This window comes from Aethalodelphis obliquidens, unplaced genomic scaffold (genome assembly GCF_003676395.1).
Source record: "Aethalodelphis obliquidens isolate GAN/ISIS:26980383/991018 unplaced genomic scaffold, ASM367639v1 scaffold6, whole genome shotgun sequence".
In the NCBI taxonomy this organism is placed as follows: domain Eukaryota; kingdom Metazoa; phylum Chordata; class Mammalia; order Artiodactyla; family Delphinidae; genus Aethalodelphis; species Aethalodelphis obliquidens.
In genome coordinates this window covers 72,461,496-72,481,349 of record NW_020837950.1, presented here as the reverse complement: position 1 = coordinate 72,481,349, position 19,854 = coordinate 72,461,496, and the positions used below count along the sequence as shown (strand labels likewise).

General features: G+C 49.7%; 1 protein-coding gene across 5 annotated transcripts in view; it reads left to right on the top strand.

Annotated features, from left to right (window-relative positions):
* The window catches only part of AFAP1 (actin filament associated protein 1), a 148,785-nt gene that overhangs the window by 98,719 nt on the left and 30,212 nt on the right, over positions 1 to 19,854 (top strand). For all 5 annotated transcript variants that reach the window (XM_027103778.1, XM_027103779.1, XM_027103777.1 and 2 more), the window contains 3 exons: positions 457 to 538; positions 7,074 to 7,223; positions 15,189 to 15,400. In XM_027103778.1, coding sequence (XP_026959579.1) covers positions 457 to 538; positions 7,074 to 7,223; positions 15,189 to 15,400 — 444 coding nt within the window. The remainder of the gene's footprint in view (positions 1 to 456; positions 539 to 7,073; positions 7,224 to 15,188; positions 15,401 to 19,854) is intronic.

Genomic DNA, 19,854 nt, shown 5'->3' with positions numbered 1-19,854 from the left:
GGAAATTAAATGAATGGTGTAGGATTTATTTCTGGAAGGATAATGTGGCTTGGTGAGGGGGAATATTTTATGTACTCCTAATATTTGGTTGGCCAGAAAAGTTAGTTTGGGTTTTTCCGTAAGATGTTACGGAAAAACCCGAACAAATTTTTTGGCCAACCCAATATTTTTTTCAAAATTATTTGCAAGAAAAAGTGATTTGATTGAAACAAGCTTGGTACTACAGCGTGTGTTAGTATAACCTCAGCGACTTTTTTCTTTGTTCTTTCGCTGCTTTTAAAGCCGTTGTAGCAAACCACCCAGGTAGCCCGTGTTACAGTTGGGCCCTGTCTCCAGATTACTAGGAATGCAGCCCACGTTTTCTTTCGCTTTTGAGATGACTTTTGATTGATCCATGATGCAACACTTGGTCAGTGTGGCCATTGTAAGAATAACTTAATCTTTTGATCCTCACAGAAACTGTCTTCAGAGAGACCAAGCTCAGATGGGGAGGGTGTTACAGAAAATGGAATTGCTGTGTGTAACGGAAAAGAACAAGGTGAGTTCTGTTCGTGCCAAAAAAATATATATAAAAAAAAAACAACCCAAAACAAAAGCACTGCAGCCAGGTCTGTAAACTCTGTATGGAAAATGTCCTCGGTAGTTCAGTTATGCAGATGTCATCATCCTGTGTTACACTTGCAGAAATCCAGAGAAACCCCTTTGGTTGATACTCCTCCTCCATGTCTTTCAGTCCTACCAAACGTTGGCCTAGGTTTTCTCCCTACTGTTTTGATATGGGCCCTGCGTATATTTTAATTTATGACTTACAGCAGGTTACTTCCTCACCTGATTTATCACTGAGACACATTTGCACTGGGGGGCCGCCAGCATCTTGCTGGGAGACGTGATTTTCAGGGAAAAGAGCTTTGGATGATGAGACCGGGAACCCCCGTGCCCATCCCAACACTGCCTTTGCTGGAGCGCGAGATTGTGAGCAAGTTTTTCCTCTTTGGTGAGCCTCAGTTTCCCCATCCTTAAAATGAGGAGGCCGGACTCACAGATTGCTGATCTTTTAAAAAAGATTGTCTGGGGCTTCCCTGGTGGCGCAGTGGTTGAGAGTCCGCCTGCAGATGCAGGGGACACGGGTTCGTGCCCCGGTCCGGGAGGATCCCACATGCCGCGGAGCGGCTGGGCCCGTGAGCCATGGCCGCTGAGCCTGCGCGTCCGGAGCCTGTGCTCCGCAACGCGAGAGGCCACAGCAGTGAGAGGCCCACGTACTGCAAAATAAAAAAAAAAGATTGTCTGAAAATATCTTTATTTCACCTTCATTAAAAAAAATTCTTTTTTAATTGTGGTAAAATACAGATAACATGAAATTTACTGTGTTAACAATTTTTAAGCCCAGTTCAGCGGCATTAAGTATCTTCATAGTGTTGTACAACTGTCCCCACCATGGGTCTCTAGAACTTTTCTCATCTTATAAACTGCAGCTCTGTCCCCACGAAACACTAGCTCCCCATTCTCCCCTCCCCCCGCTCCTGGCAACTGCCATTCTACTTTCTGTCTCTATAATTTTTTTTTTGCGGTACGCGGGCCTCTCACTGTTGTGGCCTCTCCCGTTGTGGAGCACAGGCTCCCGACGCGCAGGCTCAGCGGCCATGGCTCACGGGCCCAGCCGCTCCGCGGCATGTGGGATCCTCCCGGACCAGGGCACGAACCTGTGTCCCCTGCATCGGCAGGCGGACTCTCAACCACTGCGCCACCAGGGAAGCCCTGAATTCTTGTTTTTTTTTTAAGTCAGCTTTATAAAGCTATAAATTACATAGAGTCAAATTCACCCTTTTTGGTGTACGGTTCTTTGACAAACACATGCATGTAACCTTCATCACAATCGAGATGTAGAACATTTCTATCACCCCAAAATGTTCCCTGGCAACCACTGGCCTGTTTTCTGTCCTGTAAGTGGAATCATACAGGGTGCGACCTCCTGGGTCTGGCTTCTGTCACTCAGTGTATTGCATTTGGGGTGCGTCCACATGGTGGGTCAGTAGTCTGCCCCTTTTCTAGGCTGAGAGGATTCCAGTGTGGATGGACCAGTTAGTTTATCCACGCCCCGACTGAAGAACAGCTGGGCTGCTTCCAGGTTTGAGTGGTTTACAAGTAAAGCCGTCGTAGACATCCACAAACAGGCTTTTGTGTGAACACGTTTTTATTTCTCTCAGCTGATACTGCAGAGTGGGACTCTGTGGTCACAGGCATTCGTGTGCCTTCTCACCAGCCTTTCATTGTCATATTTGTTTTGTTTTGTTCTTTTTATTTTAGCCATCTTAATAGGTGTGTAGTGCTGTGTAATTGTGACTTTAAAACACATTTCCCGACGACTAACAATGTCGAACATTTTTTAGTGTGCTTTTTTGCCAGCCGTTTATTATCTTTGCATATTCTCGCTGGATTTTTTTGTTCATGCTGATTTCTGAGAATTCTTTATCTATTCTGAATGCAAGTCCTCTGTCACAGCGGTCCCCAGCCTTTTTGGCACCAGGGACCAGTTTCACGGAAAACAGTTTTTCCATGGCCGGGGCCGGGGCGGGGGATGATCCAGGTGGTAACGCGAGCGATGGGGAGAAGCTGTAAATACAGATGAAGCTTCGCTCGTTGCCCGCCACTCACCTTCTCCTCTGCAGCCTGGTTCCCAACAGGCTGCGGACCGGTGCTGGCTCGCGGCCTGGGGGTTGGGGACCCCTGCTCTATCAGATGTCTTTTGCACACATCTTGTCCCAGTCTGTGCCTTGACTTCTAGTTTCCCACACAGTGTGTGGGCCCAGAGGAGGGGTGGGGTTAGTGGGTGGTGAGGAAGTTTTCCCTGTGCAAGGCCAGGAGCCTCTGTGCTTCCCAGGTGAGTAGTTCTGCCTGTGCAGTTCAGTTGCACTCAGTCGCCAGGGTGGTGCAGGTGTCTTCTGGCTCAGAGACACACAGAGGTCTCCTGGCCTTAAACGAAATAGCAATCCCGGCCACTAAGAACCTTGGAGCCTAAACCATCTGGGCTATTGTGATATTTCAAGGTTCACGCCAGAGGGTCGTGATCTCTGCCTTGGCCCATGTGATTTTCCAACTCGGTTGCATCTTGAGTGTAATTTTAGTTCTTTCCATCGGAAGTTATTCAGTGGAAGGTATCATCTGTGCCTTCACAGGGCACATTATGTGTAATCAAAGCCAGGAAAGCTATCTTTAAGCTTTGCCCTGAAACAGAACATACAATCTGAGGGTTCCCGCTCAGACACCGAGGCTCAGCGGGCATTGCTCTGGCTGGTCTCTTTTCTTGTTTGGGATTTCCTCTCCCAGTGTCCCTGCATGAAATTAGCTTCTACAGAATGATATATATATGTGTCTAGATATACAGGTAAGTGACTATGTCTGATATTCTTCTGTTTCCTTTTAGCAAGAGCAGCCTTCTATGCTTTGTGAAGGTGACCTTGGTTCAGACACTTCTTGCCTGGCAACGGTGCTTTGCCTATAGTAGACCCCCAGTGAATAGTCACTGACGGAAGCTAACAGCTTAAATACATTCTGACCGTCTACCTTAGCTTTTATCCTTGCTGTGCTGTCTTGATTACTTTGCAGTTGAGAAGTTCTAGTAAAGCTCCCTTGATCCCAGCCACGTCGTGACTCAGACAGATTTCTCTGCTGGCTGCATGGAAGAAATCCCCAACTCCTGCAGTTTCTCCTAAATGTTAGACTGTCCAACTGTACATGGACACGATCCAGATTCTGTGACCAAAGCCGCAGGCAGTGACTCTAAAACTCTGGTTTCTTCTGTCAAGGTGTCAGGCCCTGGCACACAATGAGCCAGTATGGTGCGATTTGGGGTGAATTTAGTAGAGCTGCTCCGGATACTGCAGCTGACATGAGCAGAGAGCATTGAGTCCCTAGGGCTGAGCTGTGTGGAAGTGACAGCTGTCCCCAACTAGCATTGAGCACGTGTACCATTTAATCACAGGTTAACGGGTCTGTTGGTAGACTTAGCATATCAGTAGTTTGATGATATTCCTCCCACCTGCCTAAATACCAAAACACCTAGACTCCCACTTATGTAGGATTAGAGGGAACCATCTGGGTTTATGACATTTACAGCTTTAAATGCTGCGAATTAGCTTTGCTTCAGTGCCTGTCAACACCGCCTCCACTCCAGCGTGCCACGTTGACATGCCATTTAAACTCTGCAGCCTTTCTGTTGTACACTTCAGTGAGTTGAGAGTTCTGAGTTTTTAGGTTTTCCTTCATAATTCTATTATATGTGCTAAATTTTGACTTTTGTTTATTGAATGGCATCAACATATTCTTGTGATTTCGTTCTCACGTTCCTACATCCTTTGGCTTTTTCTTCCAAGGACAGCCTCACTTTTGCTTTTGCAAAAAAGCAGTGGACATTCAAGGAATTAAAAGTCTTCATTATGTCCTTTCTTTGTAGCCAGAGCCCAGCAAGTCCTTTCCCAACAGGAGCAAATCCTAGTAAAATTGGAAGTAAATCTAACAGCCTGGCTTTCTCACTTGTCACTTTGAGATGCAGGGAAGGACTGACTTGTGCTGCTGAGCTTCCCAGAAGGTCCCTTCCGGGCACTGAGTGTCCTCGCTGAGAGGATCTTCTTTTCTTAAAGCTTATTAGCTTGAGTGGGGTTCTGGTCAGAGATCAACTTCAGGCTCTTTAGAAACAGCTAAGAAAGCTCATCCACTGCTGCTTTCACTGTGGGTTTGGTTGAACTGAAGTCAATGATACAGGTATTCCAACCTCGGACTCCATGTCTGATGGCAGCTGGGGAGGAGATGTGCCTTCAGACCAAGAGATCAAAGTGGTTTCTTGGTGCTTTATTTTACAAGGGGTTGCGTGTGGTGGGAGAGTGTCAGGAGCGGGTGGGAGTGACAGTCCTGTGTTTCTAATATGACCTGATTTGTTTAAAATAACATAGAAGTGCTTGTACTAGTCAGCTCCGGCTTCCATAACAAGATACCCCAGACTGGGTATTTATTTAAATACCCAAATTTATTTAAATAAACTGGAAGTTTATTTCTCACAGTTCTGGAGGCCAGAAGCCCAAGATCAAGGTGCCGTCAGTGTCGGGTGCTGGTGAGGGCTCCCTTCCTGGCTTGCAGACGGCCACCCCTCACTGTGTCCTCATGTGGCCTTTCCCCACGAGTACACCAATCCTGTCGGATCAGGGCCCCATCCTTAAGACCTCATTTAACCTTCAGTGCTTCCTTAGGGACCCCATCTCCAAATACAGCCACACTATGGGGTTAGGGCTTCAGCATGTGAATTCTGGGGAGATGCAAACATTCAGTCCGTAGTGCTGATTACCCTGAAGTTTAGTGCGGCTTCTTTTTAAAACTATAATGTAGCACCTCCTGCCTCAGACATTGTTAACTGTCGTTTCTTTCTAGAGAGGAAATTAGTGTTCAAGCACAGTGACTGGCCTCACAGTACCTCGCTGAGTCCGTGGGGTGGGGTTGGGGAAAGAAGACCTGCAGAGCCCAGATGAGGCAGACCCGGGCGAGGGTGGATGCGTGCTGGCCTCGTTCCGTGGGCGCAGGGCGGCTGGCTTCCCCACCCCCCCACTGAGAGCAGCTGATGTGGTAGAAAGGAGGGGGGAGGGCGTACGCTTTTAGAGGGTAGGTTTAGGAATGAGGCCCATAGTTTATAATCTCACATCCCTGAATCCTCTTCCTCTGAAGTTATCCTGTGTGATGTTCGTGCATGTTCTGTGTCCACAGGGAGAGGGGTGGGGAAGGAATTCTTGACTTTCATTACATTTTCCGAAAGGTCCGTGCCACCCTCTGAGTTACAGAGGGGTGAGGGGTCCTCCTGGAGAGGACCGAGCAGGGGCCGTTGGGGGTCTCGGGGGTTCAGGTGATGGTGTCTGGCCTTGATGCTGTGGGTCCCTCCGGGGCCCTCTGAGCGAGGCCCTTGGCCCCAGCAGCAGGCACAGAACAGCCCCAGGTGACAACTCACCTGCCAGAAGTGCTCTGGCAGGAAGGGTCTTGTCCCTCAGTCCTGGACCATCCTTAGCACCCACTCTGGTTCTGCACCCGCTCCCCACCCCCGTGATTCTGTCGGAGGTCGTAGGCAAAGCCCGCAGGAGCTGGAGAGAGCAGATTGCCGCCACAGGTCAGGCACAGGATAGCAGCTGGCCGCTGGCGCTCAGTCGGCTGGGGTCCGTGGACTGTCGTCAGCTGGGCACGTAGGTCCTTGCGCACGGCTGCGGCTTCTCAGGCTCTGTCCCTGCCCGCTGTCGCTTACCAAAATGTGGGTTCAGAGTTGCCAGGCCTTCCCGTTTTCCAAGGGGGGCCAGAAGTCATTCATCTTCATGCAGAACATTCATGAATTTTGTGCATACGGTTTAGCACTGCAGGCCAAACAGAACACACGGGGCTGGAATGCAGGCTGCTGGTCTAACAGCTCTGGATGGGGCGGAATCCCACGTGAGTCTGACAGGTCAGTGAGGGGCTGGTGGAGGCTCGCTGAGTCCCCCTGCCCCCTCACCTGCCGGACCCCTCCCTGTGCAGGCCAGGTTGCAGCTGCCCGAGCCTGTCTTGTGTTTCTAGACGTGTCCGGCTCCTTCCAGCATCACAGGCTCTGTGTTAGCTGATGCTCTTCTTGCCCAGACGGCTCTTCCCTTGGGTTTCTGCACAGATGCTGCCTTGTACTGATACTTAGTTCCTCTGCTTCGTGACGGCCCGGTCACTGTACCACGTAACCCTAGTTTAGGTCTACAAAGGCCTTTCCATCATCCGACCTCCTTCAGGGGTGTGTGTGTGTGTGTGTGTGTGTGCGCGCGTGCGTGCGTGCGAGCACATGTGTACATGTGTGTGCGTGTGTGCGTGTGTTCTCAGCCTGCTGTGGAACACAGCTTCCTGGGAGTGCCTGTTTCCTGCTTTGTCCTCTTGTATCTAGACGAGTAGCTGAGGCACGGCAGGTGCTCAGTAAGTAGAAATTTGGGGAAAGAAAATCGGCCGTGAGTCACGCTTTATTTTGATGTTTCTTTTCAGTTAAAGTCTCTCGTTGAAACATGCTTTTTTGTCGTCACCTTTCTTCACAGTTAAGAGGAAAAAAAGTTCCAAATCAGAGGCCAAGGGAACTGTGTCCAAAGTCACCGGGAAGAAGATCACCAAGATCATCGGCTTGGGGAAGAAAAAGCCATCGACGGACGAGCAGACCTCCTCGGCGGAGGAGGATGTGCCTACTTGTGGTAAGACGGGGGTGCGTGGGGTTGCCAGGTCTGCACCCTCTCCCCGAGCACGCGGAGACCCTCTCCGGGGACACCTCTGCGTCATGTTCTTCTAAGTCTTACTGATTGGGCTCTTTGACGTTGGGCTTGTGATCAGTTAAATTGTGGAGAATGGATTGCATTTCACTGCTTATTAATGAAGGCCTTGCAGGCGTTTGAGATGATCTCTGAAGTTCTCTCAAAACAAAAAACAAATTCTCTCTTTGATCCCATGAGGTTCTTCCAAATCCCGTTTTCTTTTTTTAACTTTATCTTTTGTTGTATATTTATTTATTTATTTATTTAGTTAGTTAGTTAGTTGCACCGGGTCTTAGTTGCGGCAGGCGGGCTCCTTAGTTGCGGCTCAAGGGCTCCTTAGTTGCGGCAAGGGAACTCTTGGTCGCGGCATGCACGCGGGATCTAGTTCCCGGACCAGGGATCGAAGCCGGGCCCCCTGCCTTGGGAGCACAGAGTCTTCACCACCGGACCGCCAGGGAAGCCCCCAAATTCCTTTTAAGCGTCTTTAAAGGGAAACGTACGCATGGGCGGTTGGCCAGCGGAGGCGGGTGTGTAAGAGCGTTTACAGGGTCCCTGGCAGCCCCTTCCCTTGGCCTGACGTCACACGACTCACCTTTCTGGGGCTGCTCCACTTCTCAAGCTTCCGCCTCAAGTGCAGTCGGGCCGGCTGACCCTTCCCCTCGTGGGTCTTCGTCCAGTAAGTGTTCTCTGGGCTGCTGGCGGTGGGGCTGCGTCCGCGGGGCAGGGGACGCGACGACCAGGTGACTCCTGCGATCCCACTGCATCCAGCCTAGCGCCCGAAGGGCGGCCTGAGGCAGGGGGTCACGGAGACAAACGTGTGGTGACTGACTCTGATCACGAACACGGCGGGGATACGAGAGGGGCAGCGGGAGAGTCTGGCGGGGATGTGACTTACGCGGAGGCGCCTCAGGGAACACCTCCCTGGAGAAGTTAGACCACACGTGCGCGGTGTTTCCTAGGCAACCGCGTTTACGAGAACCGTGCGACCCCTTTAAGGAGAAACGCTTTAGAGGCTGAAAGACGGATATTTAGCCTTTAGGAAAAATAAGAATGGGCTGTACTTCCCCTTGCGGACCACAGGGCGCGTCACACGTCCGTCCCGTAATGGCTCTTATGTGTGCCCGCTGTTTACCTCTCTCTCTCTCTTTGTTCCCTCTCTCATCGAGCATCTCTTCTGTCCACGGTTCTGGGTTACTGAGGATGCCAAAAGACAGCAGCGTTTAGATGCCACCCGTTAGTGCCTAAGTTGGGCCACACGCGCAAAAATGCATTTCTTCAGCCGATATCACGTCCCAGGGGGTGGCTTGTGCTGGAAGGGCGCCGTGAGCTCAGAGCTGTGTGGGTGGGCAGGAAGAGTCGGTTGTGGAGTGCAGCGCGGGTAGACTTGGGGCAGGGGGCCTCCCGAGGGGGGGGCAGGGTGGACTCCCAGCTCCTCACAGGTGTGACCCTAGGAAGTCCTGATAGACTTCTGGTGACACAGTAACCCCCCTGGGGTGCTGTGCAGAAGTGCGTGTGGAGTGGAAGATGGCTGGGCGGGCAGTGGTCGAGGCCTCTCGGGGTTGAGGTGTCATCCCAGGGAGGCCCCCATGAAGCGGCCGCCTGTGGGTTGAGCTGGGAGGGGAGATGGTGGCCGCAAATGGAGGCCAGCAGTCTGGGAGCCCCCGTGCATGCAGAGGTCGTGAACTTGCCCCTGGTCCGACGGCAGTGGGGTCACAGAAGCACGCTGACTGATGCTCTTTCCACTGAGAACGACCGCCCTGCGGAAGCTGAGCCAGCTGGACAGAGCCCTGGCGGGAGGGCAGCTGCAGGGGGGCTGTGAATGCCGGGGCCTGTGGCCCTCTGCCCTTGCTGGAGCGGCTCACAGCACTGGGTGATCTGCGGTTGTTTCCCGCTGGCATTAGCCCTGGAGAGGAGATAGGAGTCAGGGGTTAGAAATGGAAAGAGGGAATTAGCCAACAAAAAGGGAACTCCTTTTTTAGTTTTTTGGGTTTTTTTTCTTAAAACTGCCCCAGATCAGCAAAGGAAATAGAGGTTCTTTCATGAAAAACAATTAAACATTCATATGGAAGGCAACTTAGCAACTGTGGTCCAGACCCCTCATTTTACAATGAGGACACCGAGAACTCGGGAAGGTCGTGGGACTTGCCCTGAGTCACACGGCCAGCTGGGGACAGGGCCAGGCCCGCCGGCCAACCCTGTCGCTGTCCTGAAGCACAGGTCTCCCCCGTCCCCCTCCCGTCCCCCAGGGCTCGCCACCCTCGTGACTCCTAATGAACAGCTGTGTGGGCAGTTGGCCTAAGGGCACAGTGGAATTGCTCAGAGAGCAGGCCTGGTGGAGCTGCAGCCCCGCATCATCACCTGAGGGTTTCTGCCAGGCTCTCCGTGGACGTCATTCGCCTCCACTAAGAGAACATCCTCTGTGCACAAGGTTTTAAAATTTGTCATCTAGTTCTTTGCTGGGCCGGGGGACGGGGGAGAAGTCTGTGGAGACATCGAGGGGGAGAATGACTGTCTTCAGTGATGTTAGGACAGCCGCAAAGTCTCAGGCAGGAAAAGTAGCTGGATGAAAGCCCAAGAACCCCATCCTTCCCAGAGTGCCACGCGGACGGGTCACAGACGAGAGCGTCCCCAGGGCAACTGGGAGCTGAGTCCAAATCCCAGCTCTTCTGGGAGATGCAGCCCGGCCAGCTGGGGCTCTGGGTTGCAGGAGAAATGCCGGCAGGTAGGAGAGGGCTCTCTGCAGGTTTCCCGCAGGCGGGGTGGGAAGAGGCGCCCACACCAGCCCCCCGCTCCGCCTGTCCTGCCTGGCTCTCACCCCTCTCTCGGGCCCTCAGCCAGCGGGTGCTGCTCTTAGTACCAGCCGGGTCCACCCCACAAACAGCCACTTTCACAGGGTGATCCGAGACTTGCACACAAACCCCTGAGCAAAGATGGGTCCTTTATTTTCCCACCTCCAGTGCTCAGGCGTTCCGGAAGTATCGTCACCGTATAAGGGCATCAGGAGATGCCTTTCACGTTTTTCTGTCTTCCCCAGCCCGTTTCTGTCTGTTGTTTGGACTCGTCCGCAAGCCTCGCGACTGTCCACCTTCTTCTCCTCTGGATCCCTGCAGGCTACCCCCTGGGAGTTTTGAAACCTTGGACTAATCGTATCATCCTGTGCTCAGTCAGTTCAGGGCCTCTAACAATCTTGTCTCACTGAATTTTCCAATTTCTTGTTCCTCCCATTACTGGATTAAGATGTAGGTCGAATTCACCCACCAGCTGTGTTCCCAGCACCGAGCACACAGCCTGGTGGATAATAGCAGCTCAGTAAGCACTTGTTAATTGAATGAATTAACTTAAGCAAGTCGCACACACTTCTCTGAGCCTCAGGTTCCCCACCTATGAAATAGGCTTATACTTAAACTACTTTCTTTTCCTTAGAATTGAGGATAAAATCATGAAACATTAAGCTCATTGCCTACTTCGTAATTTATGCTCAGTAAATGGTCGCTATTATCATTCATTTGTTCACCTGAAAAAAACCTAAGCGTACCAGACATAGTCAAGCCGCCATGAGGGCAATGCCGGATGAGTGGCATTGAAAATATCGATCATAGAAATACAGAAGCTGAGTGAAAGGAGTGGTCCCCAGTTGCTAGGATGGAGGGCTTCCTGAGGCAGGGTAACCTGGGCTAGTTGGAAGGACCTTCTGGTTATCTCTGGGGCCCCTTCTGGCTCTAATGGTCAGTGACTTTGTGACGTTTTCAGCAGTAGGATTTTTGGTGGATGTGCAGGAAAGTTATATACCTCTCACTTCCTGTCGTAATCCACCCGACAGAAGTTCAGGTGACATTTAATCAAGGGGGAGGGACGCGTTCTTGACGTCAAGGGTGTCTCGGGTTCTTTGGGTGCCCGCTGGAGGGCGCATGCCTCTGGTGGAAGGGAGGGTTTCGGCGTCGCGGGGCGGGGATCAGCTCTCAGCAGCCCCTTTCCTCTCAGCCGATCACAGTCTGAGGCTGGCTAAGATGAGACGAGCAATTCAGTGAAAGTCCTCACAAAAGTGTGACCAGAGCACAGGAGACGCTGCCCTTCCCGTCCTAGAGAAGAAGTCAGTGGACGTGGGCCCCCCTTCGGCCAGGCAGCCCTGTCTGCTCGTCTGCAGCTGCTGGACCAGAGGCGCCAGGTCCCCACGCAGCTGACCGCGGGAGCGTTCACATCTGTCCCCTCCTCCTGTGGTTGTGTGTGTTTGGTCAGCCTCAGGCCGTCCTCATGAAATCTTATACGCACTTGTCACCAAGCTTTTGCAAGAGGCCTTAGAGTTCTTTCTTTAGAATTCGGAGCAAAGATAACCTCAGAACATCAAACCGAAATTCCCAGATGGTTACGATACCGTAACATCTCACGATAACATGATAGGTGGGAACAGACAAACAAAACATCAAATGATATTGGAATCGCCTTATTAGTAGGGCGCTGACCTGACCCAGGCGAGCCTGCGAAGGGGCCCGGCTGCTCTTTGGTGCCACCTGGTGGTGGGTGTCTGCTCAGGCTGATCGTCTCGGGGCTGACGGGGTCCTGTGTCGGCAGGGATCCCATCACAGCCTAGCCGTGTCGTGGCGGGGAGAAAGAATATTAGGGGATATGGGCCCTGCCCTCTGACTCCCGGGTACTTCGGTGAGCTGCCTGCCATGTCCCTGCGTGGCCTCTCCCTCATCCGGGGTCCCTACCCAGAAAGTAGGAATTTCGGCCACCTCTTTGGAGAGGGCGGGGAGCCTGCGGGGGGAGGCCAAATGCCAGATGTGGGCTTGTTTCCGCGGCGTTTGCTCTTTACAGAAACAGGCCTGTTACCCACTGTGATTCTCGTTTTGCTTTTCCCTTTTGGGCAACTGTAACTCATTATGAGGAAGGCGTTAAAATATGGTCATTTCCTTTGAAGTCGTGCTCTAGCTAAAGTGTGGATCTGTCCAATGTAATCATTCCTTTTGTGACTCACATGTCAAGAAACCCATGGCATTTGGTGACTTGGTCAGGGAAGAAAACCTGATGAGCACCTTCCCCTCTTCAGGAGATGCGTCATTCGCGTGGCTGGCCGAGCCGTACTCAGAAGCTGCGGCCCCCCTGCGCTGGGGACAGGTGCACCCACGTGGTGAATTCTAAGAGCCAGAAGTCCTGTGGAAGTTTAGAGGAATCCCCTCACTGTTACTGAGGAGGCAGGTGTGCTTAAATTCCTCAATAAACATTTTGGCATCTCCTTCCCCCCTGTGACCCCCGCCATCTTCTGCAACAAGGACGGGCCCCTGCAGTAGCTTCCAAGGTTTTCTGTGACCAGGTCGCTAGACGTCTCAAGTCTTAGTTCACTACGCTCCCCGCTTCTCCAGGCCTGAAGGGATCCCCCAACCCCTTAAGGCCCAGGTGAGGACCCGCCCCCGGAGCACACATAAGCCTCCACTCTGCCAGTCCCAGTGGTCACGTCCATCAGTGCCCTGGGCCTTAGTGCTTCCTTCTACAAACTGTTCACTCGCCTGTCGACCTTGTGTGCCCAATCGACTAAGTTCGTTGAAAGCCATCCATGCTTCCGTTTGTTTCTTCTTAGTTGTACGCCCGCCATCATACTGTCCATAGACCACGTGTGTCCATTCGTGCTCGGGACATATTTATGGTGGATCCAGTTGCCGGCTACTTCCAAAAAATCCAAAGATGTGGGCTTCAGCGTGATTAATGACTTATAGACGGAGATACTAAATAGTTCTAATAGCTGTTACTCAGATGTTCAGATATTACATTTGACTATATGTTTTAAGTAGAGCTTAAAAAAAAAGAATAAGTGGATCAGAACTATGTCATTTCCAAATAGTATTTCCCAGAATGAAAACAGCAGCTCTTTCTCTTCCATCTCTAACTGTCCAAAGGGCTTCAGGTCGGTCTTCGCTGCGTAGCCGTGAACAAGAAGGAAGGAGATCAGGGTGTGAGCCTCCTTTTTTTTCTGAACTCTGCTTCTCCAGCCTGTCTTCGCCTCCCTCCAGTCCCTCCTAATTGTGCAAAGCGCAAGGAACTTCAGGTCCCAGGCACTTGAGCTCATGGGCTCACTTCTCCATTTTCTCTGTAATTTTACAAATATGGCAACTTGTGTCCCAAATGGAAGTTTTAGTCCCAGGTACCCTTTAGGATATATTGGTAGAACTGATTTATATTCAACTGAACGTACATTTTTTTTTTTTTGCGGTACGCGGGCCTCTCACCGTTGTGGCCTCTCCCGCTGCGGAGCACAGGCTCCGGACGCGCAGGCTCAGCGGCTATGGCTCACGGGCCCAGCCGCTCCGTGGCACGTGGGATCTTCCCGGACCGGGGCACGAACCCGTGTCCCCTGCATCGGCAGGGGGCCTCCCAACCACTGCGCCACCACGGAAGCCCTGAACGTACATTTAAGTATTATAAGCATTTTCCTGGTGAATTCATTGAGCTGTTATGTATAGTAACATCTATACATAAAATAGAAAGCATCATTCTGGAACCTCTAACACCCCTATTTGGGGTTTTGTTTTCATTTGGTTTTAGCCTTTATAGCATTTATCCATTGCTAATAAAGTGTGTAAGGTGTAGAACAGAAAAGAAGCAAAAGGCGTCGTCCAGATCCCTTTCGGAAAAAGACATTTAAAAAATCAGGATCAGAAAGGATTTTATTTATTTATTGAGCTGCACGTGTGTGCGTGTGTGCACACGTGTGTGTGTATGTGTGTGTGTGACTCGAAAGAGCAGCCGAATGACTTAAGGAATCCTTGTTTCACTTCTTCCTTGTTGACCTGGACTCTATATGCTGTTCACTCACTTCCTCCGTCTTCCTAGCATTACGGACTGGTCAGAAGTCACCCCGTGAAATCTGTTTGTCCTGCCTTGTTATTTCCAGAAAAATGCACTGTATGTTTGTGACAGGTGAAAATGATCAGTTTCTTGTATTTGAGGTGATTTCCTTTCTTAAAAAATGAGGGCAGGGCTTCCCTGGTGGCGCAGTGGTTGAGAGTCCGCCTGCCGATGCGGGGGACACGGGTTCGTGCCCCGGTCTGGGAAGATCCCACGTGCCGCGGAGCGGCCGGGCCCGGAGCCATGGCTGCTGAGCCTGCGCGTCCAGAGCCTGTGCCCCATAACGGAAGAGGCCACAGCAGTCAGAGGCCCGCGTACCGCAAAAAAAAAAAAAAAAAATGAGGACAGCTCTTCTTGTAATTCCATCACATTCCATCCGTAATGCACTGAGGATGTAGTGCAGCCTCAGAGACGTGGATGACGAAACTCCACATGCATCAGACTCAGGCCTTTAGACTGCAGCAGTCTAAGACAGCATCTTCCAGTCAGAGGGCGCTGAGGAAGGGCATCTCTGGCCTCCGGGTAGGAATCCCATCCCGAGGATTTGCCGTCACTTGCTGGAATACTTCCAGTGGTGGGGAACTCATCCCCTCCCAGGGCTGCCTGTTTTGTGGAAAGCTTTCATTTTCAGGTAGTCTTATTCCTCATGTTAAGCCCAAATCTGCCTGTCTTGTCACTCTTGCCCTGGTGGTGTCATTTGCAGCTACTTGGAATGAACCCGAACCCTTTCCTGGGTGAGGTCCCTTCAGCTATTTGAGGACGGCAGTGTGTCCTCATAGCCTCTCTCCTGCCAGCCACTGATGGCTCAGTGACCTCTCGTACACCGGGCAAGCTCCGGGTTCCCTACATGGTCCTCAGCACGCATCACACAGTGCACTCGGGCTCCTGGGTGGTCTGTCCTGTCTCGGCCCCCAGAGCTGACGGAGGTCAGTCATCTCGCAGTGGTGGCTCTTGTTGCTCCCAGGAGCCTGCACTTGCAGACGTGCTGTGTGCAGGGTTCGTTCCGTCTTCGTGGCCTCCTGGGGCGCATCCTTCCTGGGGAGGCTGACGGGCCTGCTCTCGTTGCAGGCTACCTGAACGTGCTCTCCAACAGCCGCTGGCGGGAGCGCTGGTGCCGCGTCAAGGAGAACAAGCTCATCCTCCACAAGGACAGGGCCGACCTGAAGACCCACATCGTCTCCATCCCGCTCCGTGGCTGCGAGGTCATCCCGGGGCTGGACTCCAAACACCCCCTGACGTTCCGGCTGCTTCGCAACGGCCAGGAGGTGGCCGTGTTGGAGGTGGGAGCCACAGGACATTCGCTCGCGGTGGTTTGCCTTCTAGGGTCCGGCCTGGACGCCCCGTCAGGTCCTCACAGCTGGCTGATGGCAGCTTTGGTTCTGTCCCGTCCCACGTGTCCTGCTTTTCTTCTCCGAGGGGCCCCAGCTGTGTGGACGGCACAGCCAGTTCTCTGCACAGTGTCCACGGTAGACTGCCTGCCGGGTCACCTCCTTGTCTGATATCCTCTCTGTTCGTGTTTGCGTGGAAGTTCAGTACACGATTCCAGGCAGTAGATTGCTTTCTAAAAGTGGCCACAAAACGACTTGTTTTAAAATTTCCAGTAAAACTTCTCCCCTAACCGTGGTCTGCCTCTGAATTGGTGGCATTTCCTTCAAGCTGTCCTTTGGAATGTTCTGGGCTTCTTCACCGATGGAGCAGGTGTTTTTTGACTACCAGTTGCCTATCGACAGTGGCCAGAGAGCCAGATGACAAAAGAACAAAAAGAACACCTTTGGTTTTTAAGAACCCTTGGCTTTGCATGCATTTTATTGTTTGGTTGCTTTTTCAGACCTCCTTATTCACGAAAGCAAACAAAGGCAATTCAAACTAATTTCTTAGCTACACACTTAAAACTTTCGTTTTTGAAATTTTAAATTTTTATTTATCGTCTGTTATTAATTTATTTCTACCCAATATTAATTCAGACCTTTTTTCCTTTGTCTTTTTTTTTCACTTAGCATTATCATGATTAAGATACAAAGACACATACGCATACATATGTGTATCCACGCATACACAAATATCAGAGTGTACGTGTAAGTATAGTTATGCTATACAGTTGATAGAAATGAGGATATTTGGGGTTTGGTGGCATGGCTGACGTGTCTTCTGAATTAATCAGTTGCAGAGCCTAATCTAAATGACTGCAGTGTCACTGACCAGTGAGGGAAAGGGCGTGGGCTCGTGACCAAGATCAAAGGGGCCCCGTTAGCCAACCTAGAAGGTCTTGGTAGGAGATAGGAGTTAGTTTCAGAGACTGCTTTTTTTTGGTGGGGACAAAAAGAGATTAACAACGTAGTTCTTTCTCACACAGGGCTCCTTGCCCGATGGCTTGGATGGTTTGAGATAACAGGTCGAAGGGCCGAGCCTGCCCTTGTGGCTGACTTCCCAGACGGGAGGCCAGGCCTGGCTGGGATCAGGATATCTGGGCCCCAGTCCTAGTTCTGTTGCAGACTTTGATCACAACCCAGTCTGTTTTTCTCTCTCGGCTTCATTTGTCTGTAAAACAGAGCATTGGGCTAGAGTCGGTGTGCTTTGTAAGCATTTATGAGGGCTGAAAGCTGTAGGGTGGATGAGAGTGGAAAAAAGCCAAAAACGTAAATGAGGAAACTGTACTCTTGATGCAAACAACTCAGGTGTCACGTGAGAGCTCTGGCAGCAGATCTGAGAGGCTGCGAGGACAGGAAGGCACACGCTGTGGCTTGGCACACGCTGGATTCAGGGGTGAAAAGTGAGATGCTGGCCTGGACACCGGGTGGTGACAGGAGCCCCCGTGGGGAGGGCAGGGGCAGGGGCAGGGGAGCAGCTGGGTGAGAAGGGCCCTGTCCTGTCTTTGCTCCCATTCCTGTAGGTGCAGCCTCACGTCCCCAAAAAATGGGGGTTGTGTTTCATTGCCTTTTCCCTATTCCAGTTATTAAATCAAACACGGATACACACGCGCACGCACACACACACACACACACACACACGTAACCACACTCAGTGTTCCAACATAAGCAAAGAGTTTGCCTGAATCAGTTAGGAAATGCAGTGATCCGACCAGTAAAGTATATTCTGTACTTTTTCTAAGACCATTTTGTCTTAACTTTTGAGATAATTTCAGAATTACAGAAAAGTTGTGAAACTAGTACAAATAATTCCATGTACCCTTCACCCATATTCCCCAAATACTAACATTTTACCATGTTTGATATCTCTTGCATGGTCTCTTCCCCTCTCTGTCCCTCTCTCTCTTTCTCTCTCTCTGTCTCTGTGTAAATTTTTTCAGAACCTTTTACAGACGTGTTGCCCCTTTATCCCTAAACACTTCAGTGTGAAGTTGCTCAAAATGAGGGTATTTCTTTACTAAAACCACTGTATAATTATCGAAATCAGGAAATTCACACTCATGCAATACAATTATCTGACTTACAGATTTTAATCAGATTTTCCCAGTTATCCCCATGATGTCCCTTGTCAGCGGAAGGAAACGCCAGGTGGTGTGTTGCATTCAGCTGCAGTCTCTTTGGCTTTCTCTGTCTGGTTTCATGACATTGATACTTGGGACGGGTACAGACCATTATTGTGTAGACGGTCCCTCAGTTTGGGCATATCTGCCATTTCCTTGAAATTCGAACCTGGGGCGGGCATGCTTGGCAGGGGCACGTGGAAGCAGTGGTGTGTTTGGTACTGCATCACTTAAGCAGGCACGCCCGTCAGTTTGTCCCACGACTGGTGATGTTAACTTTGATCTCTCAGGTGGGGTGTCTGCATGGCTTCCCCACTGCAAGGTTACTGTGTTTGCCGTTTGTCTTTAATAAGCTTCATGCGGGAAGATTCTTTGAGACTCTTTCAATATCCTCTCACTCACAATTTCACCCACTAATTCTTAGCATCCGTGAATGACTCTTGCCTGATACAGTTATTAAAATGACAGCTGCTAAATGGGGACTTTCTAATTCCATTATTCCTTCTACGCTTATTAGTTAGTATCTACTATAAGGAAGATTTCCCTTTCTCTCAATTAATTATTCATTCATTTATATATATATGTATATCCGCAGGGGTTCATAGATTATTGTTTTAATCAGTGTTTATAATCCTTTATTGTCATGATTTATCCTGGTCAAATGAACAGAGTTGGTCAGCAGAAAGCCCTTCGAGCCATGTGGCCTTTGCTATGTCCCTATAATAAAGACACCACAGTCCGCGGTCCCCTTCTTTCTTTGAGCTCTTTCCTCATGTTATGATACAACAAGATGTTCCAGGCTCATCTTGTACTCGTCTCTGCCCCAGGCCTCTTGGAATCAGCCGTGATCCGAAGAGCTCTTAGTGGACAACTCCTAGTGGGTAATGGTGTTTAGAAACCAGGATCTGGGTAGAAGGTGTGCTCAGAGTTACTGGGGTGTCATTGCGCCTGGCCTTTTCAGTAGTCATAGGAAATTGTGTGTATGTGTATGTTTGTACATATGTATATTCAGGCATGTTTCTGTGTTATACATATTACACACATGTATGTGCATATATACATGTGTATACCTGCATGTATACCTATTTATATACTAAAAGCCACAAGATCGTAACTAATACTTCTAATTTTAGTCCAAGGCCACAGAGTTATTATTTTTTAAAAGCCTACGAGGAAATTTCTTAAACAATGAAGAAAATAGTTAACAGTTTAATAGTATCAACCACATCTTAGATATTATGTTAACATACTTTCAAAAATGCTTAAATGAAATAGTTATAGATACACGGATATAGATTCAGTCGTAGATACATTCTTGACATAGATTTCGTTTGGAGGAGGACAAAAGACCAGTGAAGAGAACATATTTGTGATTTTTTTATTAGCCAAGCACTCAAATCAATTCATTTCAATTTAGCAAACATTGATTACATTCTTACTCTCCGTAAGGCGTGTAATTGGAATCCATTCACTTTGTCCATGGCCGCATATGATACTGTTGCTTGTACAGTATCAGTAGCCAATTCTATCAGCACACAAAAAACAACTCCTTCCTTGTCAATGCTCTTCCTCCCGAGAGCCTGCCATGGGGTATATATATATGATTACTTGTATTCTGATCACTGTTCAACTCATCAAGGTTATAATGATGAAACCCAGTTTTCTTTAAGTCTTGAAGCTAAACTTACAGATCTTCCTTTATATAAAAAATTTGTAATTTTTGCAAAAAGCTAAATATTTATTTTTTCTTTGACATTCAGTTAACTCACATTCGATAGCTCAGTTTCCCCTAAACTTTAAATATGACTTACACAGTTGATTAGCCAATAGTATTTAGACATTTGAAATACCATTATGAACGTAATGTAAGTGATTTTCTAAATCACATAAGAAGGACGGCTTAAAATTTTAATGAACCCAATCTTTTTTTTTTTTTTTTCTTTATTGGAGTATAATTGCTTTACAATGGTATGTTAGTTTCAGCTTCACAACAAAATGAATCAGTTATACATATACATATAGTCCCATATCTCTTCCCGCTTGCGTCTCCCTCCCTCCCACCCTCCCTATCCCACCCCTCCAGGCGGTCACAAAGCACCGAGCTGATCTCCCTGTGCTATGCGGCTGCTTCCCACTAGCTATCTACCTTACGTTTGGTAGTGTATATATGTCCATGCCTCTTTATCGCTTTGTCACCGTTTACCCTTCCCCCTCCCCATAGCCTCAACTCCATTCTCTAGTAAGTCT